We start from the raw sequence: 23038 nt of genomic DNA, 5'->3' as shown, positions 1-23038 counted from the left end.
GTGGAGATTCTTTCACATTTACTACACTCTTATAGTAATGAAACTTAATTTTCCTCATTGAAATTAAATGTTAGAAACTCTATAGTCATATAAATTGAGCACTTACATTAAAAACTTCAGAGAACCTAATGGCCAAACATATCTATATAAATCACAATCACACTTTTCATTTTAATCAAGCAATCTCCATATCCATTACTCTCCTTCTCATTATCACCACCATGTCTTTCTTTTTGAAGCTTTTCGTCATCCTATCCATCTTAACAATAGCGACAGCAAGGTCTTTAACCTTAACAACACCAACCGTTCCAACACGTTTACAATCCTTTGCTGGCGCAGGAACCAACAACAAATGTTGGGAGACAATGTTCGAGCTTCAACATTGCACCGGCGAGATTGTTCAGTTTTTCATCAACGGAGAAACGCATCTTGGATCGGGATGTTGTGATGCTCTTCTCACCATAGCCAATGAATGTTGGCCCAATATGCTTACCTCTTTGGGTCTTACTCAGGAAGAAGCTGGAATTCTACATGGCTTTTGCAACGGTGCTGCATCCGTCACTAAACCGAATCCACCAACTGTTAATGCTGATGCTCCTGCTCCTAATAATTACTATTATTGAATTTTCTACGCTTATGAAATGTATTCCACTTCTTTTCTATCAATAAAAATGGTGATATAACAAACACTACTATATAATATATGCTGTTATTTCCCTTTCCTCTTTTCTGTCTTTTTTTTCTTTACATTTTTCTCTGCTATGCTTTCTATTTATAAATTTATCTTTCATACTTAAATATTAACATCTCTTTTTATGATAGAAAATCAATACATAATAGTTATCATAGGAAGGATTTAAAATCGAACTTAATAATATGATACTAGTACCGGTTTCAAAAGACTATTCATATGATGTGATCAAAAAGACTAAATTTTTCTTAAATATAATTTCTTATGTATTACTATTATTATTATTGTTATTATTTTTTAAGTGCATATACCAATGTTTTAAAATTAGGCCAAATTGACCGTATCAATTTGGCAGATAGAGAATTGAAGTTGAATCTAATCCGTCTTATAAAGTTGTTGGTGGAGTAAAAAATGATGTAGACAATTTGAATTGAATCATTATAAACCATTTAAATCAAGAAATTAAAGTCGATTTTATGAAACTATCTAGCTCAAATTGGTCATTCGATCAAGGTTGGACTAAGTGTGTTTTTGTTGTATTAAATTTCTAATGAATTGTAAAATATTTACTTTATTAGGTTACAAACATATAAAACCTATAATTATATATAAGTATCTATAATTAAATATAAATGGTTTGATCATAAATTTAATGGGTTTAGTCGATTGATCTTTAAATATAATGTTGTGCAAAAAATGACCATAAGTGGCCCATTAGCTCAGTTGGTTAGAGCGTCGTGCTAATAACGCGAAGGTCGCAGGTTCGAGACCTGCATGGGCCATTAATTTTTTTAAGGGAATCTAACATCGCTATTTTTATTCTCGAATAAGTTATTATTGAGAATCACGTTATTTTTATTCTCGAATAAGTTATTATTGAGAATCACGTTTGATTTCTTGCGTGAGTCCAGAAAAACATTGTACATTACACAATATAGTTAGGAGGAATGTTCCAACGGTGTCAGAACAACTTGAAAGAACCAACATACACACAACAACTAAAAATAGTTGATCAAGCACTTAAACAACCAAAGCAAAACAGTTCATAAATTAGAGTATATAACCATCACTAAGTAAGAAAAATCTCTAAACCAAGCCATGAGCAAAACCATGATCCATAATCACACCACCAACATTAATCCATATAATGAAAAAAAATGCACGCCTCTGGCTAATAATGACTCATGCACCTGATGATATCTTTTTGCCACTCTTAGTAGGAACAAGAGTACCAAGATGATTTCTCAAGACACCATTTCCAAGAATAGAAAATGCATTGATCGAACAACTCTTCCAAGAACACAACAAGCTTAGTGGCTTCGACCCGTCTTTCTTCGACCTGTTTTGTTAAGTTAGAAGGGATGGTGAACCTCAGAGAAGGTTTGAAAGTACCATTGAGCCATAGTTGCAGAAGCCACATAGGGCCAGAGATCATAAACTTTTAATCTAAATTGGTTATGGATTTTAGGTCAGACAAAGAAGACTCAAGAGATTCATACATGGAACCTAAAATCAGCTTACTAAGACAGATGTTCTCCCCCTCTTGGATTTGGATTTCCAAAGCTATGAACTTCTTGGATACCTGTAGAGAGCTAGAACATAGGACAAAGTGGGACAACCAAAAGGCGAGGAAATCAATATGCTCATATTCAGAGACTTCCTCATAATGACTTTCATAGTGATATTTGTAACGACCGTTTTTCTTTAATTATTTATTTATGTGAATTAATTGTGCATTATGTGTTAATTATATGTTTAATGGATTTTATGATGTTTTATTTGGGAATTATTAGTAATAATATAAGATAGTAAATGTTGTTGATAATTGGGCCTAAGTCGGTATTAGTAAGTCAGGGGTGTTAGTTAGAGCCCATTAGTAATTTAAGATAGTAAGGGTTTAACTAAAACAAGGGTTTTAGAGAAAATAAAAATTAGAAGTTCATTTTGGGGTTTTTGGTGAAAGAAGAGAAGAGTAGAGTGAAGAGAAAGAGGGGAATCTCAAGATTGAAGCTAGAGTTGTCTTCAATCTAAACCTAAAGTAAGGGTGGGATTCTTTCATGCTAAAGGGATGTATGATGATGTTTTGGGTGGGATTTAATTGTATGTTGCATCCATGGAAGTTGTGTAGAAATTGAATAGAGATTGTTAGGGTTTATGAACAATTGCTTGATTTGATGATTTGAAATGTGTTTAAATTGATGTTATGATGTTATAAGACCCATAATATGTGTTGTATTTGTGTTTATACCATGTATTCTGTGATTGTTCGTGATGTTTGATGCTTTCCAACTTGATTGGGTTGAGTTTAGGGGTGTTGGGATGGGTTTCGTATGCTGTTTTCTGTGTTTGGGGTTTTCTGAAAATCGCCAGTTCGCGCCGCGAACCCTTGTGCGCGCCGCGAACCCTTGGCAGAAACTTTGGAAATTCTGGATCTGCTCAGTTCGCGCCGCGACCCCTTGTGCGCGCCGCGAACAGCTTGGCAGAAAGTTGGGAATTTTTGGATTCGCTCAGTTCGCGCCGCGAACCCTGTTGGCGCCGCGAACCCTGTTTTGCAGAATTTTTCCTAAACTTTGAAATGATGTATCTTTTGAACCGTAACTCCTTTTTAAGTGCCGTTTGGACCTGCGCGAATCCCTAATTGATGTCTTTCCATTGAATATGCTTAATGTAACTTTGAATACTCTTGGAATCTTCTTGCATTGGATTTTGTTGACATTGGATATCCAGAATTGATTATGTCGTTTAAGTTGATCATGTCGTTTACGTGGATTGTGTTGTTCGAGTTGATTATGTCGTTAAGTGTGATTGTGAATGTGCATCATTGAGTCACATTCATTGCATTGTTTGAGACGGCCCTAGTGGCAAATGTTTGAGACGGCCCTTGTGGCGAATGTTTGAGACGACCCAATGGCAATTGTTTGAGACGGGAGTTTTACTCCAATGGTACCACATGCATTTGCATTGTTCGAGTTGCATAAGTAAAGTCGTGTGATGAGTCGTATTTGAATATTTGTGTGTGCATAACATGAATGTTATCTTGTGTCGATTTGATGGTTGTTCGTTGCGCATATGTGATAAATGCCTATGTATGCCTTAATTGAGATTGATATTATTGTTGTTGGTAAGATGTTGAATGATGTGAATAGTAGTAAGTGATATATGTTGAGAAGTGGTGACCGATGTATGATGATTTCTCCGCTTTGAATATTATCATACGCTTCTTTATAATGAATGATATCTCACCCCTTCTGTTTGAATGTTGCCCTCCGTTGGTAACGTGCAGGTAATGACGCGGAGTAGTCGTGTACCTATAGCTCGAGTCGGTGTGTGTCAATGCTCTGATACGTAGCACTCGGGGAACATTGGATTACTTGTTTACGTCTTGTTTCTTGTGTTTATCCTTGTTGAACTTTGTCCTTATGTTATGCTAAGACTTGTTAGATGTATTGAGCCGTGTTTGGCCTTGACATTATGAGTTGTATTGTTGTTGACTTATGATTTTCCGCTGCGATGCAAGTACTTGATTGGCTGACAATGATTAATGATTCCGATATTGTTCTCCTACATGTGTGTTATGTATCTAAGTGATTGAGCATGATATACGTATGTGATGTTTGTTGTTTAAATGTGACGCTCCGAATCGTTATGTTCTAATTGTTTGGAATTTTGTACTCTGATTTTCCTCTTTAATTGCGGGGTAGATTTGGGGTGTTACAATATTCGATGTAGTTACTATAACTTGGACGGGAAAAGAGAAGTTTGGTTTGATTTTATTTTTTATAGAAGGGTCGAAGGTTTCCCTGATGGGTCAAAGGCAAGTAACTATAGGCACGTCGAAGAGGGTTGGAGTCACCATTCCACAACAAAAATGAGAGGTGTTACTTAAGCCTTCCCAAAATAAAAGGGCTTAAATAAGCATGTTAGCATTGTACTTAGGGCTAACTCTTGATAATTGAATCAAATCATAGATACCTTGGCCTTTCCAATTTTTTTTCTTTTCTACTTTATTTAACCAATTGATGTAAGCCTCATTTTTAGTAACGTGAGAAGAACGAAAAACTTGGTGAGGTGCACTAATGAACCCTAACTCATAGGGTTTGTCTTCAAACGCTCGAGGTTTGCATCGACGATAGCAAGGGAAAAATTTCTTGCGATTTTTAGTTTTTTCTGAAGATCCGGGAAATGGACCCAAGAATGCATGAACATTACTTGATATAGAGAAATAGAATACCTGAGAGCCCATATGATAGCTTTTTGTTCCTCCATTGGTGGTTTAGGGACATAGGTGTGATTACTTGGAAAAGTAGGAGTGGTAACTTCATAAGCAAATGTGATGGGAAGTTATTTTATTGAAGCAGAAGAGGAAGCCATTGTATTTGATGTTTGACGGAGAAACGAAAATGAAAATTTGCAGAAGTTGGAGATTCTTAAGGTTTTGAGGAAAAAGAAGTTGTGGAAAAGAAAAAAATGAGAGAATGAGGGTGTATATATAATGGAGGAAAAATTTTCAGTGTCTCCCTTGAATCTGTACAAATGGCGCTTAATTTTTTTGATTTAAAATCAATTAAATGATTTCTTTATTGTGATTGAATTTTGTGGCCTACGATGATCTAGGAAATTAGAATCATGATGGCTAAGTACATGCACGTTCAGTGATGTGACTATTTTGTGAAAGTAGTCAATGGTTAAGATGACTATGACGTACACAAAATACCTTGAGCAGTGTCGAGCAGTTACTAAAAACACCATCTTGTGCATATGATCGAAAAAGGGCATTTTTGGGAGACATCTCTTAGTCTGAGAATTTTGGTTTAGTATTTCTAAATAAAGGTGTAATGTGAAGGTATGATATTTCTAGGTATAAAATAACCTAGATATAGTCTCGCCATGTTGATAACTTCATTATAACCAAGCACACGGTGTGTAAGGAAGAAAAAAATTACAAATAAAGTTCTAACATCAAATTACAAAGGAAATTATCATTTTTTTAATGTAATCAAAGAGAACTATACATAAGCTATTTAAATTTAAAAAACACATGTGAACAAGTCCTTAGCTTGTCTTGACTTATTCAACTTTAATAACAAAACCGTACGAAATAACTTTTCTATTTTCGTAAAACTTTAATATCCTTCCAACGAGATTCTGCGCAGCTGGAAGGATCATTTTGCAAATAAACCCCAAACTTGAAGTAGTGAGTGTTATCTCCATGACCAACTCCATCATACGTAAGAACATCATCAATATAAACCTTTACATTGTTAGCACCAACATCATGAATAGCATTCACCTTGAACCATCTATCATAGATATTTCGAGACAAAACAGGAGATTCATAGTAAGTAAGTGAACCATTGTAAATCCTAAGTTGTGTAGTTGTCGCATAAGGACTTCCACCAAACACTTGCATAATACAAACCCCACTTGTGCCACTTGGAATACAACCATACCCTTCAAATTGCCATATACCACATGTATAGTCGTGTCCCTACAATTACAAAGTAAAATTTATTATGTCGAGATATATTTTTTTTATCAAATACATCTGTTATTCAATAAAAATTAACTAATTTTATCATATATATATATATATGACGCTTACACTAATTCGAATCTCGGTTCGTGGTTGAGTACTGGTTTCATTCGTGAAAGGCTTGTCTGTGGGATATATCCAAAATTGGTGCACTCCATTTGCAAAGATGTAACGTTGATTTATAGGAATATTGTAGGGTTTTTGAATAACAAAGTTTGAGTTATCTAATGTAACAGGACTGAACCCTTGTGTGAGATCGAGTGCAGATGAAGCAGTGGTGGTTTGATAGAAGATTAATAACATTAGACTCGTGAGTAAAATTTGTAACAATGACATTTTTTTTGGTTGGAAAATGACTTGTTATTATGCTATAAGGTTGTAGCTATATATATACTAATAAGAGATGAAATTTAGGATTGAAGAAGGGGTAGAATGAAACTTTTAAGTGTTTTTAAACTAAATATAGTAAAACATCCCCAAAGTGTTGTTTCACTCTCTAGCTTACGAACTAAATTACAAATTATGTAAAATTAATTTTAAAGTTTTGTTCATGAATCTCCACTCTTCAATAAATTTTAATTAATAGCGCCGCTTCTAATGTTGGAGTTATGTAAGAGTTGATAATTTTATAGTTCAACATGTCCTATTCATCGATTTATTTTTGGTGAATTCTTATCTACCCAACTCAAAAAGTTGGGTAATGTTACCTTCAATGTAAAATATCTTGGAAACAACCAAAAAATAGACTATTTAATAATTAATTAAATAAGAGAAAACTAAATAATGCAATGTGATTGGTGGAATGTACACTACCCAACTTTTTGTGATGGGTAGAGAAGTTGTCCCCTTTATTTTTTTGAAGATAAAATAAAAGTATGAATCTTTTACTTTTATCATAACAAGACAAATAAAAATAACTAATTACTTAAAGAACATGTATCTCTCTTATAAGATAGGTGGTTTAAGTTTTTCTTTAATTTACTAAATGTATACTCCATATATTAATTGATAACTCCATATATATATATATATATATATATTCAAAAGTGTTTAACTTTTTCGTAAGATGGTTGTTAGTTTAGATGTAGTCAAAAGTGTTTATCCCTTTAGTATGATGGTTGCTAATTTATATTAATCTCATATGCTTTGAGTTTCTTGTGACCAATTAATTAGTCATTACGATTCGTGTCTCCTTGTCTGACCGAGGACAATTAATGGAAGTCATTGAATCAAGTTCCTTGCTTTTCTGTCTAAAACTAACTATTTATTACTATTCATACGTCAAGAATGCATAATGGTGAATATGAGCAAAGATGGTCAGAGAAAATATCTTTAGAGTGTCTCAACATTTATCATCATTAGTGATCAATTATAACCTCATAGCAAGTTGAGTGAATATGTCTGCAATTGACTCATCCATCTCGTTGCTCTTATCAACTCTTGTTAGATCTTGTATTGGGGTTTGCTGCAAAACATGAACAAGAAGAAGATGAAAACGGTATGATGAAAGTTGTAGAAAATAAATTCTAAAGCGTGTGTTTACACTAAGTTTTAGGTTCGATTCGCCCCCACCAATTTAGGCAAATTAGATGCAAATTGGTTATCCGACGAATCTCCTTCAGGATACTTTGGAAACCTTAACATGAATCGCACATTCACATTAAGCATGTCGATCAACGATATTTTACAGAATAAAGTTCTCTCATTTATTCTCGTGCACTAGAAAAATAAATGAATGATTTAAATATAAATTTCTCATGAGGACGTCAGTTCAACTCTGGGTGGACACAACATTTGGACATTATTTTTCAGTTTAACAAAGAAATTCCATAAAATGTCAAACTCAAAGATTTGAACTCATGACCTTTTAAGAGGATTCATAAAATTAATTTAATCATCAATATTTATATTTTGAAAATTTCTCCAACAACTCTCACATCTAACAATACGTAGGGGAAGACACGCCATAATATGATTGGTATTCCTTTTAAAGGAAAATTTTTGATCCTATCACTCAAACCTAATTTCAATTTTTTTTCCTCAAGATAATACTTTGCTAGACAATGCCACTCTTTATTGGTAGCTTATAGCTACTTTGATATACTTCATAGTTATTTGGCCAGATATTTCACATATTTTTCATCTTGTTATCTAATTCACGGCTTCTCCTCGTACCACATATAGTATGTGGTTGTCCTCCCAATTTTTCGTTATGTCAAAGGCACCTTAGTTTATATCAAAGGTACCTTATTTTATGGTCTACATTATTCAGTTACACCTTAGCTTATTCTTAGATCCTACTCTCATGTCGATCAGGTCAATGATTCAAGTGATCATCGTTCCACCACTAATTTTTGTATTTTTCTTAGATACTCTTATATCTTGGTGTAGCAAAAAACAAACTTTGACGACTCTCTAGCACTGGATCTGAATATCATATTCTTGCTGATACAACTTTTGAGATATTGTGGCTTCGCAAACGTCTTGCTGATTTAGTGACATCGCGATCTTCACCACTAATCTATATTGTGACAATTGTAGTGTCATTCAAATTCCCCACAATGATGTTTTCCATAAGCAAACCAAATATATTGAAATTGATTGTCACATCATTCATTAGTATCTTCATTACGGTGAATTTCATCTTATTTTCATCGATACTCTTGATCAGCCGACTACTTTATTCACAAAACCTCATTCTTCTGATCGCTTATGCACTTTACTATTTACTATTCAAATTTAGTTTGGTTACTGCAACACTCAGTTGAGTTTGAGGAGGATGTTACAATCTGTACTATATGTTGTGATTTTTTTCAATATTGTAATTATGTTAGAATTAATTTGTCTTTATGGTTATCTATTTTATTTCTTTCTTCAATCCTATAATATAAATAAGAGGATTTACAAAAATTCTACAAATATCTTTTATATTTTTTGGAGTTTCTATAATATGCTCATTTGTTTATTCTGTTATGTACTTATAAAGGATAATTGATATCTTATAAATATGGCTTGTATAATTATTCTTGAAAAAAATTTATATATTTCATTTAAAATATTGCTATTTTAATTTATCCATTTAAGAAATCTGATATCCGTCTGAATTTCTAGTTATCAATGTAAATGAACATATTCAACCCTTCATTCTTAAGTACTTAGTAGTAAAATAAAAAGAAATTTTCCTCCCATAAGGGAATCAAGTTGCTTAAGTGCAGAAATGACACTCGTTTGCCAAACAAATCGCTATCACGCCGCTTTAATTGATTGCTTTTACCTTCTCGCAAGGTTATCTCCAAAACCACACAATTCTAATTTTGTCTTTTTCTTTTCTCGTTTTTATGCAAAAGATTTTTTAAATATGGCGGTGACTGAGATTTTCCTATATAAACTAAACAAAATTTAAATTCTTTAATAATATTAATATTATTCTCTATACTTTTAATTTTTATAAAATGACCACTAATTTATTCATTACCAAAATTTTATAAGACTACATTTTTTTATGTAAATCAAAATAAGAATATTTGTTCTACAATTTATTATATCGCAATGTGTTAGAAATTTAAATTTAAATTTAAATTATAAATATAGTATTCATATGACTGTTTCAAAATATATTTATGACATTTATTAATAATTAAATATTTTATAGTAAATCAGAGTGTTGTTAGTTATAGAGAAAACTAATACTTTAAAGGAAACAAATTAATCAAAATTATAGACAAAATCAGAGTCTCTTTATACGTAGTCAAACAACTCCTGAATCATGTTTTAAGAAGGGCATTGTAAGCAGAAAAAACACCCACATTTTTATGGCACCACACCACTAACCGTCACTATATGGGAAAAGGTAATTCCTCGAACCTTCCAAAAAAAATTAGAGACCAATCATAGCTTGAAAATTTTAGTTGGAGAAAATTCAATGAAGAATGTTAATAGCTACATTGAAAAATGCTAAGTATCAAGAAATTTTGACTCAAAAACTTCAATTTATTAATCACGTCGACTCAGTTCGACTAGTGTTGTAAGAATGGTTTGAAAGAGTCTTAAGAACAGATCTGTAAGATTAGGATCTCTCTCTTCAAAATATGTCCAAAATCTTGAAAAAATTTTTTGACAAAATAGTTGGGTTCGACGAGTTCACCAGTTATCTATGACTTACCATATTTTCTAAGTCTAAGAATCAGTTAAGTGACGAGATGTTTCGACAAGTGCAATAAGAGTAAATTAGAGATTCTATCTACGCAATTATCAACATAATAATGGGCTTTTTTGGCAGTTATGTCCTTGAAGATTCATATGATTGAATCATTGTCGACAGTTATTGTCGTAGTAGTATAGAATGCAGGCTTATGCATTATAGTCGAGATCCCAAAATTCTCACTGATTCTCTATAGAATTAAAGTACTCAAGTTATAGAGCAGAATTGTTTGTGAGAAATGTGAGTCTGCGCCCACTCTTTAAACTTTTTACAAATCTTTTTGTATTCGAAGCATTTACATTAAATGAAATTTACTTTATTTATATTGTTTCTGGTCTAAGAAGCACTACTCTTCCATTAGATTCTAGAGTGACTCCACGAAAAACATCCACTTAGAAAAAAGTCTAACCAATAATTTTCAAGTGCTCTCAAGACGAAGATTAACCCCATCAAAAGACCAAGATAATAACGAGAGTTTCAAGTTTTCTATGAAAAAAAAAGTTACTTGCTAGCGTCAAAAAAGCTAGCTGCTTAACTCAAAATATAGTTTTCGTTCAATTCCATTATTCATGATCACATGCACCGCCACCACCCATTATCGTAACAATTACGTGATCAAAGAATTGGTTAAAGTACTAATTCCCAGTTCGCAAAAGGGAAAATGTGTATCATGTGTTTAACTTTCATTTTCCCTTTTCACCAGTTCATCCAACCTTTCTATTACTGAGCAAAGATTCCAATATAACTTTAGAGCATCTCTAATGGTGCAACTTATATTTGAGTTCTTTATGGGACTCACTAAGCCACTTCATATTAAAAGAATTTATTTAATTTTAACTTTAATAAAAATCTGATACGGGTCCCACAACTTTACCTCATAACTTGATTTGATTGGGTACTACAATCTTTTAGTTGTTGTATTGCAATGCAACTCTATTATGACATGGCAAATTTTTTAAATATTTAATTATTAAATTAATTGTACAGGAGAACTCAATAGAAGAAACTACCATGGTCTTAGGAATCAACAAAAAAAAAATCAAAATAAATCATAATAGCTTCTTTTTCAACCAGTCTTAAGTACTCTTAACATAACTCTTATTATTATCATTTTAATGCTATAAAACAGAACAATAATACTACAAGAGTATTTCCTTATCTGCAACGCAAACAACATGAAACAAGTCTTATTTAGTTTGCATTGTCTTCCCTTATATTGAATTTTATTTAGTACTAATTAAAACCAAACACAAATTACACACACAGACACACTATTTCTTAAAAACTTTCATATCTCTCCAACGAGACTCCATGTAACTGGAAGGATCATTCTGTACATAAACCCCGATCTTAAAATAGTGAGTACCAGCTCCACGACCATCTCCATTATACTTAAGATTTCCGTCAATATAAATCTTAACATTGTTAGCACCAACATCATGAATAGCATTCACTTTAAACCACCTATTATAGATATTTGGAGACAAAACAGGAGATTTATAATAAGTTAACGAACCATCATAGACTCTAAGCTGTGAAGTTGTGGCTGTAGAACTTCCACCGAACACTTGCATAACACAAACACCGCTTGTGCCACTTGGAACATAACCGGATCCTTCAAATTGCCATACACCGGATGTATAATCGTATCCCTGGAAAGACAAAGTGAATGTAATAAATTATATATATACAACAAATAAAAAGTTATGTTTTGTGAGATGGAGATTAGCTTACCGTGATTCGAATCTCGGTTCGTGGTTGTGTGTTACTGCCAGACATGAAAGGTTTGTCTGTAGGGTATATCCAGAATTTGTGGACTCCATTTGAGAAGCTGTAACGTTCGTTTACTGAGACATCGTAAGGCTTTTGAATTTGGAAGTTTGAGTTACCTAATGGAAGTTGGGTGAACCCTTGTGTGGGATCGACCGCGGAGGCAAAGGAGGTGGTTTGGTGGATGATTAATGGGAAGAGGATGAGGTGCAAAATTGGTAACATTGTCATGGTTATAGGTGGAAGATACTAGTTCTTTTTTTCTTGAGGAATGAGGGTTGTGCTAGATAGTTGTAACTAGGGGTGTGTATATATACAATTTTTAAACATAGACGGTGTGATATCAAAGAGATATTTACTTATGGTACAGTTGATTTCATATGACACAACATAAATAAATATTTATAAATAAAAAGAAATGGTAAAAATATGAAAATGAAGACTTTTTAAATATCTTATATATTAAAGTTATTAAGTCACTTTATAATTTTATCTCTAAAATTAAGGGTAACGTCGTAACTTTGTAATTTAATATATTTATTTAATTAATATTATATTATTCAACAAAATAATATTCAGTCATTTTACAATTTTACTTTCAAAATTAATGGTAACGTCGTAATTTTATAATTTAATATATTATTTAATTAATATTATATTATTCAACAAAATAAATAACAACAATGAAAAATAAGTAACTCATTGGCTCCATTAAAAGTTGTTTATTTTATTATTTTGTTTAAAAAATTGAATTGGTTGTAATTCTTTCCAACTTTCACTAAATGAAACAAAACGTGGGTATGCACAACCCCATCAAGTCATGATTTGTATAATCCACTAACCTATTATCTCACATTATTTATATAGGTTTATAAATATAACTATCCATTGACATTCTCTCAAACAAATAAATAACTAATCACTAAGACACTAACCCACGATAAAATCATACTTTGAAGAATCACAATATATATTTTTAGTATAAATATTGCTATTCTTATATCTCTTTCATTTCCATATAAATGCAGTAAACAAAATGAACTCCATATGGATACAATATAGAAATCTTTAAAGACAGAGGGTCCGTTTGGTAAAAATAGCGGTTAATTAATAAGCTAGCTGATAGCTTATAGCTTATGACTGATGGCTGATGACTGATGACTTATAGCTTATAGCGGATGGTTGAGACTGATAGCTTATAAGCTAATTGAAGTGTTTGGTAAAATTAGCGGTTCAATTAACTTATAAATGTAAAATGACATAAAAAATATTTAATATATATTTATTTTATTTTAAATTAAAATAAATTATAAGGATTAAAAATGGATTTTAATTAAAATAATAAGGATAAAAAAGGAAGGAAAAATGATAAGCTATAAGACATAAGCTAAAACGCTATTTGAAATAGCGTCTGGAAAATAAGTTATAAGCTAGTAAAATAAGCTATAAGCTCGTGATGAAAAGACCGTTACCAAACGGGTCTAAATTATCATATGAGTTTATAAGACATAAAACATAAGCTATAAGCTCAAAATCATGGCTTACCAAACAGAGTCAGAGTTCACCATATACCTCTCTCACTTCTATATCTCTTTCGTCCTCTAACACTTTTATTATTAATGCATTACCTTTGTTTCTTTAGTAAAAATATTTTTTAGACTAAATTACAATTTTGAGCACCCTATTTTGATGTTTTGACGATTTTAGTTCTCTTATTTTATTTTTAAACATTTTTGATCTCTCATTCTCATTTTGGCTTAAAAAAAACACTTATGCGTGATTTTTAAAAATACGCGTTTTTTGAAGGTAAATTGGCGATGAGAATTCAAAAGTATTTAAAAATAAAATAGATGGACTAAAATCGTGAAAGCACAAAAATAGAGGGACCAGAATTATAATTTAGTGTATTCTTTACCGTGTATCTCTTTTATATCTTTTTCACCCTATCGTATATATCTTAAATATCACTATGTTTAACCATTGTTTTCAATTCCAATATTTTTCATTCAAATATCACATAATATATTTTTTTGAAAAGATATTTTAGAAAGAATTGAGTTATGAAAGAGGATGAATTGAAATATTCATATTATTTGTTGTTTAATTATATTTCTTTTACTATCCAAAGATATAACATTTTTATAATATTATAAAATATTTACGATTTTTTTTTGCTTTTGTTATTCATATTATTTGTTGTTTTAATTTCTCTTACTATCCAAAGATATAACATTTTGATAATATTATAAATTATTTACGATTTTTCTTTGCTTTTGTTTTTTATAAGATGGTACAAGGGTCAAATTTCAAAGTATAAATTAGAGTGTATTCTATAACCATGTCATTTTTCTATTAATATATTTTTTAGAAAAGATATTTTACAAAGATTTGATTTATAAATTGAAATATTCATATTATTTGAAGTTTTTATTATATTTCTTTTACTATTCAAAGTTATAACATTTTTTATAACATTATAAATTATTTTGTTATCTTAAATCATGTATAACCTTTACTAATATTTTTATTCAATTTTATTTCCATAATTTCTAACTGTATTCTAATTATTAATTTTTTTATTTAATTTTTTTATTTAAAGTAGTTGATTTATTTTATGCATATTCTTTGAATCTTTTTTATAGTTAATGCAGAACAACATACACATTTACAAATTTAATAAATCTATGTTTTTTTAATGAAATATTTATCTTTTACAAATTTAAAAGGTTATTTTCTTTGTCAAAAAAAGGTTATTTTCTTATCAATAGAATAAAAAATATCTAAATTTTTTATAATAAAAAATATAGTTATATAATAATAAAAACTAGTTAAATCTAAGAGTCTCACATCAGAAAACATATGACCTGAACATGTCCTTATAAGTGGGGACAATCCTCATCCTACAGGCCGGTTTTGTAGGATTGAGTTAGGTCCAACCATATTTCTTTACATGGTATCAGAGCTTCGTTTAAGATCCGGTGGGTCACCTTCTATGATTCCCGCTATCGGGCCACCCACAATTATTTCCATGCTCCAGTTGTCTAGTCCTGGGCGTGAGGGAGTGTGTTAAGAATTTCACATCGGACAACATATCGCCTAAACATGTCCTTATAAGTGGGGGCAATCTTCACCCTATAAGCCGATTTTGTAGGGTTGAGTTAGGCCCAACCACATTTCTTTACAGAACCTACTAGAATTCAATTCTACTGAATCAACTTGTGAATTAAATGAGCTTGAAGTCAACCAAGACAAATTATCGATTCTCAATTTAAATTAAATCAAATTTAATAGACTTCTATTATTTAATTTTCAAAAAAAATTTGTTATCATGTGTTTTTAGTTATGAAAGAATGAAAAAAAGTTGTCTTGAAATAAATCATTTTTATATTTTTCAATTAATAAATAATTTATATATATATATATATATATATATATATATATATATATATATATATATATATATATATATATATATATATATATATATATATATATATAAATAAAACTAAACAAAATAATAGAAGAGAGCAAAGAGAAGAAAATAGTGTATTGTATTATTCATATTCTCATTGGCTATTTTGAATACAATATGAGTTCTATTTATAGGACATATGTAATTAATAGAAAATCAATATGAAATTCACTTATTTATGGACATTCATAATCATACAATTTATAACACTCCCTCTTGTATTTCCATCAAGAATATGTCTCATAAAAATTTAATAGAAAAAATACAGTGAAAAAATTCTAATAAAGAAAAATGAATACAACATTCTTTGTGAGAGAACTGACTCGTTACTAATCAATACAAATTATTAAAAATAAGAAAGGAAATAATACAGAGACAATCATACATTATTCATAACACACCCTTGGATGTTTGTTTGGGATATGTCTCGTTAAAATCCTACGGAAAAAAACTCAATGGAAAAAAATTTAGTGAAGAAAAAAGAGTACAATATCCTTTTAAGATAAATTCATTTCTCCCCCTCAGTTGAACGATAATTTCTTCAATAATTAAGACCAATTTTCTGTACTAGTTGTTAAAAAGCTCTATTTGGCATTGACTTTAATAAACAATCTAGAAGATTATCACTTGAACAAATTTGTTAGATGTTTATATCACCATTTTTCAAAAGATCATGAGTGAAAAGGAACTTTGAAGAAATATGTTTTGTTCGATCTCTTTTAATGTAACCATCTTTCATGTGTGTGTTGAATTAGGGAACTCAACCACATACATTCTCGACTTGCCTCATGTAGTACTAAAAATTTCTTCATGATTAGATGTAGTTGTTGTTATGGTTTGTTTCACAAATATCCATGAAGTAGTTGTACCAATATAAGTAAACAACTAATTTATTTGTGATCTACCATTATGAGGATCTAACAATTATCATGCATCTGCATAACCTGTTAATTCTAATTTGGATACTTTGGAATAAAACAAACTCATGTCCATTTACCAATAAGATAACGAAGTATATGTTTGACTTCGTTCTAATATCTTAGTGCAGGTGGAGAACTATATCTTGTCAATAGAGTAATAGAAATTTATATACCGTAGTCTATATAATTAGCAAGATAGATCAAAGCTTAAGTTACACTGAGATATGACACTTTAGGACCAATTAAATTTTCATCCTCTTCTCGAGATCTGAAAGAATCTTCTACGCATCCAATGATCTAAGATTATCGGGGTACACAACATACGAGATTTAATTTGTCCATATACAAATATTTTAACACCTTTTAACATTTTAAATGTAGAAATATTCTACTGTCCAAATGCTCAATTTATAAACCTATACATAACTTTGTATTTTCTATGTCATGTATCTAAAGTTGTTTCTTTAAGAGATTTATAGCTTTTGGAATTTCTTCAGAAGTTCCAATAATTTTATGCCATGTACATAAAAACTATTATAGAAAATTATTTAATAGATCTTTTTATAAAAATACAAGGACATATGGACTTGTTTGTATATCTCTCCCTAAGCAAATATTCATTAAGACAATTATACCACATGTGCCCATATTATTTTAACCCATAGAGAGACTTGTTCAATTTGATGGAGTAGCTTTTTCGAGATCCAAAATTATGTATCCCTTATATATTAAACCTTTTAAGGAGTTTCAGTAAATATCACTATCAAGTGAGTCATAAAAATAAGAAGTCACAACATCCATCATGTTCAAATTAAGCCTTTGATGTGCTACAAGGATAATTAAATATCGAAAATTAATTGAATCTACTACCGATGGATATGTTTCATCAAAATCAATCTTAGGTCTTTGTGAAAATGATTGAGCAACAAATCAAGTTTTATACCATTCTTATTTGCTTTTTTCACAAAAACTCATTTATATCCAATTGATTTTGCACCTAGAGGTGTTTAGACTACATGTCCAAAAGCGAGTTTCTTGTAAAGTGAATTTAATTCTTCTTCAATTGAATCTATTTATTTTGGTCAATTCTCACTTTGCCTATAATCTTTGATAGACTTTTATTCATGATCCTCGTTATCATTTATCATCTTTAGCGCTATATTTTATACAAAAACATTATCAATATTGACTTTATTTTTGTTCCATCATATTCTATTTATGACATAATTTATTGAGATCTCTTTATTTTCATAAATTCCATGTACCTAGTTAGGTCTTCCGGAACTAAAAAAAGTATGTAAAAGTACTCTTAATGTTTTCATATCCTCACTTGAGTCATATTTCATTTTGTCTCCTTTTCTTGTAAAGGACTTTTAATATTGGAATCAACTTGTCTAACAGGTTTCTAGCGCGATTTCAACTCATATGCAATATTAGATTGTCCAACAGGAGAATTTACTTTGATTGGAGTATTAGCAGCTAATAATTGGTTATATAAACTTTGCAAATGAGAAATGTATCAAACTTCCGGTTCATATATGTTTATATGAGGATTAAGATACAATTGACTTTAAATGGTTCATTTAAACTTCTGATTCATTCTTCAGCCGCTTAATTTCTTCTCTAATATTGAGAGTTGACATCCATTTTCTATCATTATTTCTAATCAAATATAATTACTAATTAGTCAATACAAAGAATTATATTTAACTGCAGATAAGGCTGCTTGCCTACACAGCAACTATTGAGGATCCGGCCAAAAAAGAAATTGGTAAATATATTGACCTTTTAACCAAATAGTGATAAGTGTGATCTCTACTTTTTTTTATGAATTAAATTATATATATATATATATATATATATATATATATATATATATATATATATATATATATATATATATATATATATATATATATATATATATATATATATATGAGAAAAAAATATGTATCAAGTAAAATAATTGTATACAGTCAATCAATCACCATCATATACTATGTTAAATTATACTAATATTTTTAAATTAATTATATAATATGGTAGAATAATAAATTTCTATTAGATAATAGTGTAATTACATTTTCTTTAATCACAAAATTATATAATTATAAAAATAAATATTTTAAATCAAAGAGAATTATAATGAACGATTATTTAAAAAATAATAATTAATACTACTCTAGATAAATTCGAATTTATAATCTATAGAATTAGTTAACTTAAAAAAATCTCTTATAATTTATTTTTTAACTTTTAGGTATAGATTACATTTTATTATATATATATATATATATATATATATATATATATATATATATATATATATATATAGGGGATGTATCAAGTAGGAGGAATTTTTAAATAAGAGATAAGAGGATTCAATGCTAATCATTGGATTAATCAAGAGAGAGAATTAAATTATTTATTCAAATATTAATATAATTATTATTTCTCTCTCTTGATTAATCCAATGGTTAGCATTAAATCCTCTTATCTCTTATTTAAAAATCCTCCTACTTGATACATTCCCTATATATATATATATATATATATATATATATATATATATATATATATATATATATATATATATATATATATATATATATATATATATATATATATATATATATATATATATATATATATATATATATATATATATATATATATATTATAAAAAGACATATTTATTTTTTAAATTTATTAAATAATTAATATATTTAAACTATGTATATCTAAAAGATAAATATATTCTTATATAAAGAATTTGTGATAGTAATATTTAAAATAAACAATATTAGTTTTTTAGAAAAATGCGAATTTTTTAAAATCCTAAAATAGTAATCTTTTAAAAAATATGTGTATTTAATATTTCAGAAATTAAAATAATTATTTTTTCTATAAAATATTTTTTATTTAAAATACTTAAAGAGTGTTAACAGGATTCTTATTTGTATTTAGATGTAAATGAATGTGTGTAAATAAAGAATAATAATGTACTTCGTAAATTTATCCAAAAATATCTAAAATACATTCACAAACCATACCATTTAATTTTTAAAAAAAGGTTATAATATGTTAGTAACAGTTTCCATTGTTGACTCAGAAAATAAATTGGATCTTATCTAGCATTTATGACACAGCGAGTTCTTGTCTGTTGGGTTAGATAAGTCGATAAGATATCACCTCTTTACTATTGTAAGACAAATAACAAATCTAGCCGCCATTTTATTTTTCTAGTCAATCCACAATCTATATTGATTTTAGTCTTCTTGAGAGCATCTCCAACGGTGCAACCCATTTTTGGGTTCTTTATGGGTCCCACTAGCCACATCATCTTAAAATAATTTTTATAATTTTTATTTTAATTGTATAATTCTAAAAAGTTATTATTGGGCCCACAACTTTACCTTATAAACTAATTTGATTGGGTACCACAATTTTTTCATAGTTGCATTGTAATGCAATGGTACTATGATGTGGCATGTCTAGGTGGAGAACTTATTAGAAGGAACTAGCATTGGAGATGGTCTGAGGGTTATTGCTCTTAAAATAATATGGTTAAATGGACATTGTTTTAAAATGTATTTATAATATTTAATTGAAAATAAAAAAATTTAAAAACATTTCAAGAAAACTCCGAACATTTTATATAAAAAAAATATGCGGTAAATATGTTTAAAAATTACAAAATTTCCACTCTTCTTAAAAATATTTTAAAAATAATACTCCTTCCGTGACATTTATAAAATTTTTGAAATTAAAAATTATTCTTAAAATAATAATAATTTTTTAAATTAAAAATTAATTTTTTTTTTAATTTTTGTCTTCAAAATTATTAAATAGATAATAATTTTCAAAATTAATTTATTAAACAAATTTTATTATTTTTAAGTTAGATTTTGCAAAATATTCTGAAAGTGGCGAGATGGTAATAGTCTTGACTTATGTTGATTATCTTGCTAATTTAGATCTTAACTTTATATAATTTGATTTAATTTGATATAATTATTTTTTAAGGTAGATTTTGCAAAAAAATAAATTTGATGTTATTTTATCACTTTGTTTCATTTTGAGATGGTAATAGTCTTGACTAGATTTAGAAGGCTTTATTAGGAATTATCTAAGTATATAAGAATGCCTCTGTAGTAGAGATGTTTGCTTTAGGATGGGGTGGATGGTGATGCTTGGAATTGGCGTAGGAGGTTGTTTGCGTGGGAGGAGTTGGAAGGGGAGTGTGCGCGATTGTTGGATTTTCTTGGGTGTGGCGTCTTCATTCGTCTCATAGATACAATGTGAGAAGTGTTTACCAGTTGTTGACGATGACGGAGGAGACTCAGCCGAGTGGAGGTTCTCAATTTTGGAGGTCAAAGGCGGTATCACTTAAGGTAAATATTTTTCTTTGGCGATTGTATCGTAATAGATTACGACGAAGGATAATTTGATTCGGCGCATTATTATTTTCTCTGAAGCTCAGGGATGCCCTTACGAGTGTTTACAACATGAGATTCAGGATCATATTTTTGTCTGATGTGATCATGTTGGCAAAGTTTGATCGTTGCTTTCTTGGTGGTTGGGATTTACGTCGGTGTTTTCAGGATCAGTGTGTGGATTATTATTATCAGTGTCTGGATTTTACCTTCAAACGTAATAATTATTTAGTGGAAGTTACTATAACTATGGAGAGAAGTTTGAAAAGAAAATCACGTATCCTCCTTTTTAACCATTTTATATAAGTTGCTATAAATATGGAGGAGTTATTTAGATTCAATTAAAATAATTATTAAATATTATAGCATGTGATTAACAATTTAGAGAGATTTAATAATTAATTGAGTGGATTTTGTAATGATTAAGTGACTGGATTTTTTTATTAATTTATTATATATTTAATTAAGATATTTTTTTAATAATTTATAATTTATTTAATTACATTTTTATTATTATTAATATTTACTTTTTTATTTAATTTATTATTTATTAAAGATTTTGGCGAGAAATTTTGGTGGGAAGAACTTCTAAGATTATAATTTAGTATGATATGTTTTGTAAAAAAAAATCCTGTATATGTAAAATTTGCAATAAAAAAAATCATTAAAGACGCGTAAAGCAGATGCTAAAATTTAAGTGTAACTGTCAATTGTCATCATTGCCGTGGAGACAGGGTTGGGGGCTTGCGGCTATGCTAATGTAGCTAAAGCTGCAGCCTAATATCCAACTTTGATTAATAATATATTTTTTTAAAAGTTTTGATATTTTTTACATTATTTTAGATGTTCAAATCTTAGAGATAGTTTGAACTTGTATTTTAGAAGTTTTTTATTTTCTTGAAAATAGTCAAACCAAATAAAATTTATAAAAAACTTCTGTATTAAAAAGTAATATTTTTATAGAATAAAATTAAGAAAATAAATTTTTTAGAATATAGTGATAAAACATACATTTTAGAAGGTTTGCGGTTTATTTTTTATATTCTGCTTTTCGAATCCTACTTAATATCAATTTGTTAGGTTTTGAGCGTTGTTATGCGTTTAAGTTATGGAGATGGTTGGATAATATGTTTAATATGTCGTTTTTTTTTTTTTTTTTAGTTGGTTGGACATTTGAAGGTTATTTGATAAAGATGATGCGGTTCAATGCAAGATCATAAAGTGGCGGTTGTTTGTCTTCTCTATTCTCATTGGAAAGCTTGAAATATGATTAGATTTAATGATACTTTAATTTCTTTTTTATCTTCGATTTCTTCTATTATGGCTACAGTCTCTTCTACTGGAAATGCGGTGAGTATTGACTCGCATATTGATATGGAGGATTTCGTGATCCTTAAGAGATTTAAGGTTTGTATTCGGCCTCCGAGGGCCCCAATATCCGAGAACTTCAAATTCGTCAGCTTGCGGGGGTCTGGCTAGAGATAGTGATGGTTGTTTTGTTGGCGCTTTTGCGTTTTTTTAGGTACTTCGAATTCTCTCATTGTCAAACTCCCGGGTGCTATGCAAGAAATTGAGTTTGCTCATGAGAAGAATTGGTGCAAAGTTTGGTTGAAAACAGATTCGATGGTCGTGGTTAAAGCATTTAACCCTCCGTATAGTGTTCCTTGGATTTTTATGAATAGATGGATTAACTGTATGCATTTAGTTTCTCATTGAAATTTTGTGGTGTCTCATTTTTAGATAAGGGAATAGCTGTGAGATGCCCTTGCTAACTTAGGTTTATCCATGGTTGATTCTACTCATTTTTCTTCTTTTCTTTTATTTTTAAGGATAGATTTTGTTAAGAATAGGCTTGATGTGCATTTTTTTTATATTTACATCGATTTGAGAGGGTCTTGGTATAGTCCCCCTCTCTTTTTATGTATCGTTATATATATATATATATATATATATATATATATATATATATATAACCTTATTAAAAAAAGAAAGAACAAAAGTGATAAAATCTCACA

General features: G+C 29.5%; 2 protein-coding genes, 1 non-coding gene and 1 pseudogene across 3 annotated transcripts; 2 read left to right on the top strand and 2 right to left on the bottom strand.

The window, feature by feature from the left end:
• The first annotated feature begins 221 nt into the window (after nt 1-221).
• On the top strand, nt 222-623 carry LOC131639379 (egg cell-secreted protein 1.3-like). The gene has a single exon (XM_058909880.1). The coding sequence runs from the start codon at nt 222-224 to the stop codon at nt 621-623; it is 402 nt and encodes a 133-aa protein (XP_058765863.1).
• Nucleotides 624-1399: 776 nt separating this feature from the next.
• TRNAI-AAU (transfer RNA isoleucine (anticodon AAU)) lies at nt 1400-1473 on the top strand. Its single transcript has one exon. It is a non-coding gene; the product is annotated as a tRNA-Ile (tRNA).
• A 4160-nt stretch (nt 1474-5633) lies between these two features.
• Nucleotides 5634-6573, bottom strand: LOC131639376 (citrate-binding protein-like; annotated as a pseudogene).
• A 4933-nt stretch (nt 6574-11506) lies between these two features.
• Nucleotides 11507-12488, bottom strand: LOC131639363 (citrate-binding protein-like). The gene is made up of 2 exons (XM_058909864.1): nt 12160-12488; nt 11507-12077 (listed from the first exon to the last, which is right to left on the bottom strand). Exons 1-2 carry the CDS (start codon nt 12424-12426, stop codon nt 11697-11699), a joined length of 648 nt encoding a protein of 215 aa, XP_058765847.1. The 5' UTR covers nt 12427-12488; the 3' UTR covers nt 11507-11696.
• Between the last annotated feature and the right edge of the window lie 10550 nt (nt 12489-23038).

Source organism: Vicia villosa, unplaced genomic scaffold (genome assembly GCF_029867415.1).
Source record: "Vicia villosa cultivar HV-30 ecotype Madison, WI unplaced genomic scaffold, Vvil1.0 ctg.002607F_1_1, whole genome shotgun sequence".
In the NCBI taxonomy this organism is placed as follows: Eukaryota; Viridiplantae; Streptophyta; class Magnoliopsida; order Fabales; family Fabaceae; genus Vicia; species Vicia villosa.
The sequence above is the reverse complement of the archived record's forward strand: the minus strand, read 5'-3'. Positions and strand labels throughout refer to the sequence as shown.